At 49.3% G+C, this 12,299-nt stretch overlaps 1 protein-coding gene across 9 annotated transcripts; it reads left to right on the top strand.

The window, feature by feature from the left end:
• Window positions 1-59: 59 nt before the first annotated feature.
• On the top strand, window positions 60-12,075 carry LOC104327848 (coagulation factor IX-like). Of its 9 annotated transcripts, none has more exons than XM_075417607.1 (11): window positions 60-495; window positions 942-2,489; window positions 2,619-2,738; window positions 3,075-3,254; window positions 4,520-4,680; window positions 5,327-5,351; window positions 5,478-5,591; window positions 7,156-7,290; window positions 7,972-8,624; window positions 10,283-10,400; window positions 11,296-12,075. In XM_075417607.1, exons 3-11 carry the CDS (start codon window positions 2,660-2,662, stop codon window positions 11,871-11,873), a joined length of 2,043 nt encoding a protein of 680 aa, XP_075273722.1. In that variant the 5' UTR covers window positions 60-495; window positions 942-2,489; window positions 2,619-2,659; the 3' UTR covers window positions 11,874-12,075. The 9 variants fall into 9 exon arrangements, with proteins under 9 accessions (XP_075273722.1, XP_075273725.1, XP_075273724.1 ...); XM_075417610.1 differs by lacking the exon at window positions 60-495 and having other exon boundaries at window positions 514-1,023; window positions 1,124-2,489; XM_075417609.1 differs by lacking the exon at window positions 60-495 and having other exon boundaries at window positions 514-1,023; window positions 1,108-2,489.
• Window positions 12,076-12,299: the final 224 nt, after the last annotated feature.

Here is a 12,299-nt window from a genome sequence, read left to right as displayed (position 1 = left end):
TTTTTTTCTTTTTTACGTTGGTTAGTTTCCAGCTGATGTAGTTAATGTGTAGTATGGTCCTACTTAGGCCTTATTGGCACGAAATAATACCCCGTTACGCTGAGATGCTGGACAGCATTGTAGAAAACAAGATAGCCCGTGGTCAGATGACTCCATCTTTGAAGGGTTGAAATGACTGAGTTGGTTGGGGCGGGGGGCAGGACGGGACAGAGAAAAGTGTTTTACACATCGACACGGTGGGGCAGTTCTGTCATTTCAGCTTTACTGTAACATATTATCCACAGTGAGTGTTTTGGCTTGTTCTGTGTTTGTATAATTTTTCTTTCCACGCAATGAAATGTTTATAGTATCATCACTGCCTCCACTCATTCACATCTTGGTCCATTGCTCACAGATGAAGTTGATTCAGCAGGTCGACTAGAACCTCTCTGTGGTTTCTGTTCCTTGCGCACTCGGTGCCTGATTTTACCCGCCCCCCCCGTGAGCTCCTTAAAAGTCAGTGGGAATTCTGCTGCTATTAAAAAAAAAAAAAAAAAAAAGAGGTTTAATTCCAAGCTTTCGCCTGCTTGGAACCATATTTATCCTATGGTCTGTAAATCTCTTCTAATTAGCAAGCTAAGCAAACACTTTTGTTCATTCCTATTCTAGTGAATGCAATCAGCTGCAGGCTATATTAGCATTACTAATGCTTACTGATAAATAGATGTGTGTGCACGTGTGTTTGCATCTGTATCGGTATGTCTGTGTGTATATCAGCAGATAAAGACACGTAGCACCAATAAGTTCATAGGAAGTAGCAGTAGTCAAAATGAAGTTTAATAGAATCACAATTTATGATTGTTTTTAATCTTAGCACTTAAGCCTGCTAAATATAATTAATCTTATAGAAAAAAAAAGTGAAACCAACTCTGCTGTAGCGATGTGTGTTTCCAATATCTCAGTCAGGATTTGGACCCATGTGTGGATCAGTGAAGAACATCAGTCTGCTCTTGTGATGAGATTGTTAAACAAAACAACCCTCAGGTACAACAAAATTGTAATAGAATTTATAAGAAATGTAATACGCTATCAGCAAAGAGGTTTAACACCTCAAACATGTGGACTTAGTCTTGTTGACTTACAGGCTGCTTGCATGCTTGTTAAGCAAGTGCTGAAGTCGGTTCGTGCATAGAAGAAGCAACAGGCTGAGGGCTTCATGTTGGAGGTAAGCTGAGACCGAAGCCGGCCATCTCTCTGCGTCGCTGTCTCTGTCTCTCTCCTTCTCTTTTTTCCCCTCTCCTTTTTTATATTTGGGACTGAATTTAAGGAGCAACGAATGTCAAAGAATAATGCTTTGAGCAGGAGCCTTCCAGCCAGGGCCTGCACCAAGAACGCGTGCTCTGAGACGGCGGGGGCTGCTAGACATGAAATTACAAGGAAAAAACATCATTGTGTTCCAAGGCAGCAAACCGTGGGTCTAATTAAAGGCAGAAACCGTAGTGTCAGTGAATAGCTGTGACTGCTACAGGGCAGTATTTGCCTGCCTGCAGGTGATGCCGTGGATCCTCCTACGTGCTGGCAGCTCTGCGTATTTCAACAGATGTTTACAGAGCAGCTGGTGCATTTTCCGGATCAGCTGGTCTTACCTGCTGAAAGGTGATGGAGTGTCAGAAACCTTCTCTTAAAAATTCCAAACGTTCCTGAAGAAAATTGTTGCAAAGAAGTGGCTTTCGTTGTTGGAGGACGTTTGTAAGGACTTTTTTTTTTTTATACACACGTGTATGTGTGTAGAAACACAATTTTCTTCTGATTTGAGGTTGCAGATGTGTTTCATAGAATCCAGAAGGTTGTCTCTCCTCTGTCAATATTTGTGACTGGTTAATGATCAATCTCTTGACCTCGTGGCTGTTCCTGGTGTACATCCAAATCTCTCTCCTGTCTTCCCCTAAAAAAATAAAGAAAAAAGTGAGTATAATTGCATGGTTCTGTCTAAAGCGAATGCATTCTGGATCCCATGTTTTCGGAAAATGACACGGATAGCTGAGAGGTACGTGCTGTCGAATCCTGGTTAATTATTCAGCCTGGGGAGGTAATATGAACAAATACAAACTTCTGTCTTCTAACCTTTACTGCCAGGTCCGTGGTGGATGGTTTCCTCACTGGGGTTTGCACATACCGTCTTACTTCACAGGACGATCAGTAATTACACAGCAGCTGCCGTTGTTAGCAACTGCTGGCTGAAGAGAGCAGCTCAGACCTCGGCCCGGGTCCTTGCAAGTTCAAAAAGGCTCTTGCTGGAACTGGCTTCTGCTCAGTTCGGGCCTGATCCATGCCTCCCGTGTTCATCGCAGAGGTTTTATTCCTTCTGTGGGCTTTGGATCAGCCCCTGCACCACATCCCGGGCTAGGTCAATCTCTGCGCACTGCCTTGCGAGCGGTTGGGATTCTGTGGTAGTGTGCAGCGTCGGCCTGACCTGGAGAGACAATGGGAATCAGATCAAAATGAACTCGGTAGAATTGGCTTGCTTTCTCCCTTCTTTTGTCCTCTTGCTTCTATTTCTTTGTCTTATTTTGCAGGCTAATTCAGCCTCATCAGTTTTGTGACAATATACCAATTTCATTCTTCTTTTCTCTCTGAAGGAAGTCAGCAGGAAGTCAGAGTATTCTGAACGCTCACTAACATGGAGAGCGGTTCTTCCCTTGCGATGTTTCTCCTAGTGATGTGCTCCATCAACACCAGCTGTCCATTTTCATATTCAGGTAGGTACTTCTGAATTGTGTTTTTAACTTAATCAGCCTATTGTGATGATCTTGGCATCTGAACTGAAGCAACATTCCTTTTCTGAACACAAAGTCCTGTGGGTTGAAGAAGCACTTCCTGAAATGCACAGGAGAGAAAGAAATATTCATATATATATATATATTTCCAAGAGAAATCAGGCTTTCTGAACTTCCTGCTTAGTTGAAGAGTATTCTCCATGTCATGTTGAACCCAAAATCTGAATTATTTTTGCATGACAGTGTTTTCAAATTTGGGAAACTAAAATTAGGTCCTTTGACTGTGTGTTCTCGGGCCTCATGTTGATTTTACTACAGCTACACGAGGCTTGGAAATGGCTTCAGAGAGCTTTAGAACAGGTGTGAGAATGCCTGAGACCTCAGGAATCGGTGTGGCTGGCCTTGCGGAGGAGGAAGAGCAGAAGCAGAAGTGGTATCTGCAGATCAGGCGGCTTTACAACGGGCATATCCTCTGTGTGGGATCCCTCCTTACAATAGGTAAATCCTTTCAAGATGACCCCAGAACTCAAGGGGTGCTGAAGGGCAGTTTCGCTGATGTAAGTGGAAGACATTTTCCCTGTTGCCAGACAGCAGGATCTGCCCAAAGCTTTTCTCAGCTCAGAGGTTTTGTGTGCTATTTTTAATTGCCTAGAAATGAAGCAATTTAATATTATCTCAGAATTTCAGTCATTGCTGTAGATACCGATCCTGCAACTGCCAAGAAATGTGTGTCCATCTCCACAACTGGGTTCTTTGTCAGAGGGCTTTGACTTCTCTAGGACACTAAGCCATGAAAACAGAGTACTGTTAAGTGGAGGGCGGTGTGAGTTTCAGTAGGCTGTGTCAGGATTACACAGTGAGCTTGCTTCTTAAAACACTGCTCAGCAGAAGTTTTTCAGTCTGTCAGATGGGGTTTGGACATAGGGCCACGCTTCTGGAGGTTTAACAAAAAGGCAGAAAGCTCCACCTGCTCCAAACAGTGGTGGCCCGTGGTATCAGTACATCTGGAAGCGCTGTGCAAGCCCTCATTTTCCTTCAGAGCATCCGGGCTGGAAAATCCTGGGAGCGCCGTGCTCGAGGTAGAGCTGTCGTAGCAAAGACTTGCTGCGGAGCAGCAGGGGCTGTGTGGGGAGGATCTTACTGCCCTGGCCCCTCTTCTGGGCGCTTCTCCCTTAATCTGTAGGCAGTAATAGCTCTTAAGGTGTTGTGGTGGGAGGGCCGATAGCTTAGTGAAGGGAAGTTGAGAGGAACGAGACAGAAGCACAAACTGGACACTTTCCATATTCCTTCTAGGGCAGGAGCAGTGTCTGTCCTGTTGTGGCCACAGCAGCTACCTGGAAAGCACTGGGTCTCCGTTACTGAGCGTCTGACAAAGCTGATGCCGAACACAAACCAAGCTCTCCTTTGAGCTCTGTTTCCCCGTGCACACGTAGCCAGGCAGTGACAACCACTGTGAGTCGGAGGGTTAGACAGAACAGTGCAGCCAGCCTCCAAAGAAGCAGCTGCAATACTCGAGGCTGGTGGAATGAAAAACTATTTCTGCGCTAATCTGCAAGTCTCAGTGATGGGTCTTTTGGTCCGCTAAAAGAAAATTTAAACTACTAGCATCTTGTTGGGACACAGACTGATTTTATTTTCCTTTAGACTGTTTACGTTGATTCCTCCCCTTCTTTATATTGTTTACCAACCTGAAAGCATGTTACTGTAACGATGCCGGTTTGTGGTCTTCCAGTACCAACAACTCTTCAATTTTGTTTTTCTAGTGTTTATGCGAAAAGACAAAGCACATGAGGTGCTGAAAGTCCATAAACGTGCCAACTATTTTCTAGAAGAGATTCGTCCAGGGAACTTGGAGAGAGAATGCAATGAGGAAAAGTGCTCCTTTGAGGAGGCTAAGGAGATCTTCCATTCGCAGGAGAAAACGGTAAGCAGCTTCAGGAAGAGGAAAGTTGACAGTGAGCTGTAAGTGATGCTTCCCAAGCCGCCTGGCGTGGCCCTGACGGGCCTGTGCCGAGGGATCCTGCAGTGTGGGGGTCAGGATGGGCCGCTCGAGGCACCTGTGGGATCCCGCTCCCTGAGCCAATGCTCCATTTGTTGTGTAAATGTTGAACGCAATCCCTTGAAAGTATCCAGATCCTGTTTCTGCGGGAGCCTTGATCCAGCAGCGCAGTTCTGACCTTTCCAGGGGCCACTTGCTTGACCAGAGCCCCCTGGATCGAGGGGAGCAGCGCCTGGTCCCAGTAGCGTCCAGCTGGGAAGCAGGGCTGACGGCGTTCTGCCGGGCACCTTCTGCTGACGCAGGAGTTTGGGCTGCAGCTCTACACAGAGGTGCCTCGCTTCTCTTGTGTCTAGTCCGAGTTGCCGAGGCGATGTCTTCTGTAGCAGGTGCTGCGGCGCAGGAGAAACGGCTCCTTGGAGAGCAGCAGCTGGTGCTGAGGGCCTTGCACCGACACGTTTTGTGGGGAGGGGATGGGGGGGCATCAACTGAAACTCAGTTTCTAAATTATATCTTCAATAACCAATACAACCACTTATTGACCGTTTTCTTAATTTCTGATTTCTTCTTGCAGATGGAGTTTTGGTTCAATTACAAAGGTAAGTAAAAAAAGGAATTTTTTCTGTTTCTTGTGTCCCTTCCGGGTACAGAGAATTATGTGGCATTTTAAACCTAGGCTTCTCTTAATTCCCGGAATTACACTGTGCCTTGTTTCTTCTTCTTAGGCTTAAATCCATGTAGTACAAATCCCTGTAACAATGGTGGAGTCTGCAAAATCAGACACTACAATTATTTTTGCATCTGCCCCCCAAAATTTGGAGGAGACAACTGTGAAAAAGGTGAGTAGAGGACCTGACACATTGACGCTCATTGTGAAGGAAGGATTTGGTGACCTTAGAGCAGCTGCCAGTGCCTGGAGGGGCCGACAGGAAGGATGGAGAAGGGCTTTTCACAAGGGTGTGTAGGGATAGGACACGGGGGAACGGCTCTAAACTAAAAGAGGGCAGTTTTAGATTAGATATTGGGAAGAAATTCTTCACCATGAGGGTGGTGAAACACTGGCCCAGGTTGCCCAGAGAAGCTGTAGCTGCCCCCTCCCTGGCAGGGTTCAAGGCCAGGTTGGATGGAGCTCTGAGCACCCTGGGCTGGTGGAAGATGTCCCTGCTCGTGGCAGGGGGGTTGGAACCAGATGATCTTTAAGGTCCCTTCCAACCCAACCCATTCTATGATTCTGTGATTAAGGCTGGAATTTGCTCCTTGAATACCTGAGCTGAAGGTTTGCACAGGCTTCTCCCTGAGGTTATCAGTGGTGACTTTATCTGTCCGATACAGATCGGTGTTTAAGATTCCTACGTTAGAACAGTGTTTTTGTACGTGACACGTTGGGGCACCGCCACCCTAGGAGGGGAATCGTGGTGTGACAGCAGCTGCAGCCACTTCTTGCTCTGCGGTGCGGAAGCAGGGGGTAGCACCACCTCCTGTCATCTGTGCGAGCCCCGAGGAAGGCTCGTGGCCATCTCCCGTCCTCCCCCAAGGAAGCGTAGGGAATCTCCTCTTTTCATCACTTTAGAGCGCTGAGAAGTCTCGTGAGTCCTGCCATCGACGCCTGCGCTCGAGAGCATGCACGGTGACGCCCGATTCTCTTTTTAATTTTATTGAGTAAAAGAATCAAACCAATTAGCTGAGCATAAACCCCCCAGAAATTGTATTTATTTTGTAATATACAACTGATGAAAATGAAGTGGAAAAGCTGCCTTTCTCTTACCAAATTTTTTTGTCCTCTGAAATGCTGTATCTGGTTTGCAAATGACTGAGACATGAAAATACAGCAAAAGCCAAACTGACCTGGAAACTATGAATCATAAGTAATTTCTTTTTTCCTCCTGTGTGCTTTTGTTGACCTTTTCTTTTTACAGTGAAGCACTTAAACATTATTTTTTTTTAAATATAACGATGCATAAAAAAGCTCCGTCAATTCCTCACAGACTTATCCCCCACCAAAATGCCTCGTTCTTTAAACCTGTCACGGTGGAAAAGCTCAGATACAGAGACAGATCAGAAACGGATGCGTTCAGACGTGTTTGCTCTTGCAGGCACTTTCTTGCCCCTGCTCCACAGGCAGAAAGGCCAAGAGCCCAGCTGTGGCCTCCAGCCGAAGCTGGCAAATAAGAAAATGGTAGAAGCAGGCAAACAACAGTAGACATCAGGCAACGTGTTTGGTTTGCTACAAATCAGCGTGGTTTTCTGGAACTGCAAGAAGTAGTTTCTCCTGTTGCCCTGCCAGATTCCAGCAGATTTTTTTTCCTACTTTCTTTCCTCTAAGGATAGTGCTAGCAGCCGTGCGCGGCTCAGGGGTCCCTGCGCAGCAATAACCGAGTGAATCCCCGGGTGTTTCCATCGCAGAAAAGCTTGAATGCTGGTATAAGAACGGCGGGTGCTGGCAGTACTGCAGGGACAGCAGCAGCGCCTTCCACGTGGCGTGTTCCTGCGCGGAGGGTTACAGCCTGCACGAGGACGGGAAGAAATGCGTGCAAGCAGGTAAAGCGCGGGCACCTCGGGGTTACTTCAGGTGCAGAGCAGAATTGCAGGCACCATCTTTTCATTAGTTGCAGAAGAGGAGGTGCAGAAGAGCACGCTGTAGCCACTGCAGCTTGCGTTTAGTGTATGGAAAAGATCGGTCTTATTAATAATGTGTTGTTTAATTATTTAAAATTTTAAGGTTCTCCGCAGTCCGGTCTCTCTCTCTAATCCAGTGCCCCCGTGAGCACGTACTCAGCAAAGGAGCAGCCGTGCAGTCTGGGGTGGGCCTGTTCCTTCTGACCACCACGCAGACTTAGACCAACTTAACCGCGTTCCGAAGCGAAACCGCAGTGTTAGGAGGCGAGGGGACAGGACAAGGGTCTTCAACCCTGTCGCAAGGGGAGCGGTGGGTTTGGGTTCTGTCCTGAGCAGCCGGCCGTGGCTGATGGCGGTGGTTCAGAAAGGCAGAGCCGTGTGCTGGGTTTCTCGGTAATTGGCTGCATCCACCTTGCTCAGATGATGGTGGAGGTGGGCGGCGAAAGCGGAGTTTGACATCAAGATGTCAGAGTCACTCCTGGGCTCTTAGGGGAGGGTCGAATCCCATTCCTGGACAGGAAGAGCGCTGCTTTTGTGTCAGACCATGGCACGACACCGTGTGCCCAAAATTCAAATCTTTACTTCTGCCTTTCTGCCCCCCAGCACCGTTTCCGTGTGGCCTGATTAAAGCCAGGCAGGCTCTGGAGGAAGAGCGGCCGGGGCAGCAAAGGCCCCCGAGGGGACGGCGTGAGCGCGGGGCTGATGTGGCCCAGCGTGATGCGAGCACGGCCGGCACAGTCCGGCCAACGGAGCTGGAGCAAAGCACGGCTGGGGAAAACGAGACCTTAAAGGATACCTCCGGGTGGAGCAGGCGCATGGAAGGCAACGCTGGGCAAACCGGGATGGCAGAGGATGCCTCCAGTGGGAACAAGACACTGGTGGGCTCTGCGACCCAGCAGCAGCTGGGGGACGGTGCTGTGGGGCAGGGCGCGGGGGTCCCCGAGCTTGGCGAGGCAGCGGAGGGGCCCACCCGCCCTGGCGCGTCCCAGCGAGGCCCGGCTGCGTGGAGCGAGCCCACCCCAGGCGCTGTGGGGCAGGACGAGAGCGCAGCACCCGCTGCCAGCCAGGAAGAAACAGTGGGACCTGCTGCCGGGGACGGGACCGGGGCCAGCCAAGCCGCGCGTGACGGGCTGCCGCAGAGCCGCGACGGGGGGAACGTTTCAGGCGCCCAGGCGAGCGTCGCTGCTTCTTCAGCACACAGTGACTCCAGGGTGACGGGAGGAACCTTGTGTCAGCGTGGACATTGCCCCTGGCAGGTAATGGCCATTAATACCACACCTGGGGCCTTTCTGGCTTTAGCATCACCGGTTCCAGCTGGAGCAGAGTTCATCAAGCCACTATAAAGGGGTTTTTTCAGGTCAAGAGCAATCCAGCCACATGTATTTCTCCTTTTTGATGATACATATCTTGCCTTGTTTAGCATTCTTCCCCCGTCCTAGATATTTGCGCTTTTGCGACCTCAGCTTAATACTTTGTCTCTTAACTACATCGATCAGATCTTCTCCTGCTCTGTTGTTCAGGTGCTTCGTTTCTAAATGTTCTTGGGGAAAAGCTGTGCTTCTGACTCCTTTTGGATGTTTTTCACAAAAGTTTTTCTATGACCAGGTGAGGTTCTGCGTGAGAATGCTGAGCTTTTCATACTTGTTACGGTAAGGAAGAGAAAACCGCAGAGGGCTCAAATGTGAAGGCGCATGGCAGCTGGCGAGGGGGAGAACCTCCCTAAAGTGTTTCTTTTATTTCCACTATCATGTTTTAGGGTTTTTTCATCTTGGTTTTGGGCTTTTTGTGTGTGTGTGTGTGTGTGTGTGTGTGTGTGTGTGTCCATGTCCTTATTTGTTCCTATTTTTCATTTATTTTCTCTTTTCCCTCAGTGTCCTGTTACTGCTCAAGGGCTTGTGCACAGAAAGTTAACGGAGCAAGCCAAAACCCCTGGGGCTGCTGTCAGGCTGTCCCACTGCTGTCACGCAGAAAGCTTTTCCCACCCCACACACGGGGAGGCGTTTCACAGGTGCCAAACCAGCAGGCTGAACCTGCCCCTGTGCACCACTGCAGGCTGGAATGCCACTGCCCAGTAGAGCGTCTGGGTTTCTGCCCCCGGCACGCGCTGAGGAGAAGCACCAGCAGCTCTGCTTTTCGTCAGCTGCCACCTGATATGGGGTCGGAATGCTGCCAACCTCTGCACTTTCTCCTTGAAATAAAGTGTCAAGAGGTTTTAAATTTTCGTTACCTCAGGCAATTTGTCATTGAATCTTGTATTAAATTTTTTTTGAAGTGTTTTGCAAACCCCTTCCAGTCTAGTTCAGAGAGGACTTCATTGAAGAGCTGCTGAGGCAATAATGGGGCCTGTAATTCTGAGCAGGCAAGACAAACAGCTAAGACTGAGCAGTATGTTGCTACTTCTCTATTTTTTACTCTGTAGGTAATTCCGAATTTTATTACTAATAAGAAGAAAAATAACAAAGTTTCTGAATCCCCACCCTTAGTTGCACTTTCACTTGACAACAGGGAAGTGAAAAAACTCTTTTCTGTGCCTTGTTCCGGTAGACAAACATCACTCTCTTCTTTTAATTAATGAAATACACCTTGTGTTACTGTTCTCCCCCAACCCCCAAAAATGTCAAGTCCCATGAAACCTCACACCCCTACCTGGTACCTTAGCAGAACGCCAGTCGCTGCAGTTGTCATCGTATTTGCTTTTGCCAAGCTGCGTTCGTCCTCATGCTCTACCCCACTGTCACAGATGTGCAGTCATTTTATTACTAACACCCCCATCTTTGCGTGGTGCCCTGTAGTTATTGCCAGAACCGTTCTTTTTTTCACGATCCAGAGCCTGCAGGGGAGCAGAGCACGCCCGGCAGCGTGCATCCCTCCCCCCCCAGCCCTGGTGACGCGGCCTGCCTCGCCTTTCACACAGGTTTTGATCCGGAATGGCGACGATGTTGGCTTCTGCGGAGGGAGTTTAATCAGCAGCCGCTGGGTGGTCACTGCTGCTCACTGCCTGGATCTCGTCAGGCCCCACCACGTTACCGTCGGTGAGTGCAGCCTGGGCCTTGTGTAACCGCAGGGGCAGCCTCTTCACTTCAGCCACGCGTTGCAGTGGGCCTGAGCACAGCGAGGTGTGGCTGAGACCCAGACAGCCAGCCCGACTCCATTCGTTATCTTGGCAACAGTTAAGGGGGGGGGGGGGGCCCACTGGTCCCTTTTATTTTCATGGAGAACGTGGGAGCATAAGGCACAGATTCAGCTGCTTCTGTCACCATTTTGGCAAAGTGATTGCGCATGGAGACTGTGCCCAGCTCAGGGCACGCCTCGGGAGGAAGGGGGAGTCCTGGAGGGGAGAGTCTGCTCTCAAGTTGGTTTTATTTATTAATCAGCCTTAAGGTTAGTTTCCCACTGTGGTGCCTGCTGCTGCCTCAGAGCAGAAGGCTCCGCTACAGCACCGGTTACAGCAGCAGGAACTGGAACTCCTTGCAGCACAAACGCTGCCATAACCACAGTCTTGTGCTTGAAACCTCCAGAAGCGAGGCAGGCGCGAGGAGCGAACAGTACAGCGCTGGGTAACTGACAGGAACCAATTTTTCAGCCTTATGCATGGCTGGAGCTTAATGCTTATGTCACACTCCCCAGGGGAAAAACACAAAGGCCCATGGAAGCCTAAACAAAATATTCAAAATTCAGTGCAAATCCCCACCCCAGAAACCACAATCTCTGTATGCCTCCAGTCAGCAGCTGTGTTTGCCCTTGGAGGGCTAAGCCTGACTTGCAGGACCACAGCTGGAGCCCGAGAAGTGACCCTGCCGAGTACGGGCTGTGCCGCCTGGGGACACAGGGGCAGAGCGCGCCTTCGCGCCCCTTCCCGTCGCCCCGTGACGGCACCGTGCAGGCTGGGCACAGTTCGCTTAACACTTTAATTTGTCCCGACTCCAGGAGACTTCGACAAGTACCAAAGAGAATTCAAAGAACAGAAGATTGCTGTGGAACGGAGCTGGACGCACCCCCACTATGACTCCAATGACTACAACGGTGACATCGCCTTGCTGTACCTGAGCAGCGATGTCGTTTTTAACGAGTACGCCGTTCCCATCTGCCTCCCAAGCCCTAACCTCGCCACCCTGCTGTTGGAGGAAGGAAGAATAGGGACGGTCAGCGGCTGGGGGGCCACTCACGCCCGCGGCCCGACTCTGCGCTTCCTCATGAAGGTCCGGCTGCCCATTGTGAACCTGCAGACGTGTCAGCGCTCCATGGACAGACTCATCACCGACAACATGTTCTGCGCCGGTCACCACGCTCAGGCCACAGATGCCTGCAAGGGGGACAGCGGCGGCCCCTTCGTGGTGTCCTACCACAACACTTGGTTTCTCCTGGGGATCGTAAGCTGGGGCGAGGGCTGTGCTGAAAGAGGGAAATACGGTGTCTACACCAGGGTATCCAACTACATCCCCTGGATTAAAGAGACTGTCGAAAGTGTAGCAGATTCAGAAAACTTTTCCATTACTTTTTCTTAATGCCATCTTTAAAAGCAGGGACAATTCTACTATTACGGAGTGGTTTAGTCCAAGACCGTGCCTGTTGTTAATGGTGCAAAATCAAGCTTATTGGCAAAGAAATTCTGAGTCTGTTTACCATAAATGGTTACATTGTTCATTCAAGTACTGCTGAGTAAAATACTTGTGCACAATAAAGACCTATTCTGCAAATAATAAAGGAGAGGACTACAACTTTTCTTAATGTAAATTCCTATCATAAAGGTGAGGGTTTTTTTAGGGAAAGAAAAACCTTCCCGTTCCCCAAGTCGGCACATGTATCACTGAACCAGGCAAACAGTCCTCTCTGTGAGTCACCCGCTCCAAAGGCAGGCACGGGTGTAGTGCTGCCAGTCCTGCAGCTGGACACAGCCGGGAGGGAGCTGTCAGCTTTTTGTCACAGAGTAC

The sequence above is a fragment of the Opisthocomus hoazin genome, chromosome 4 (genome assembly GCF_030867145.1).
Source record: "Opisthocomus hoazin isolate bOpiHoa1 chromosome 4, bOpiHoa1.hap1, whole genome shotgun sequence".
NCBI classification, from domain to species: Eukaryota; Metazoa; Chordata; class Aves; order Opisthocomiformes; family Opisthocomidae; genus Opisthocomus; species Opisthocomus hoazin.
This window is presented reverse-complemented; position numbering and strand designations above follow the sequence as displayed.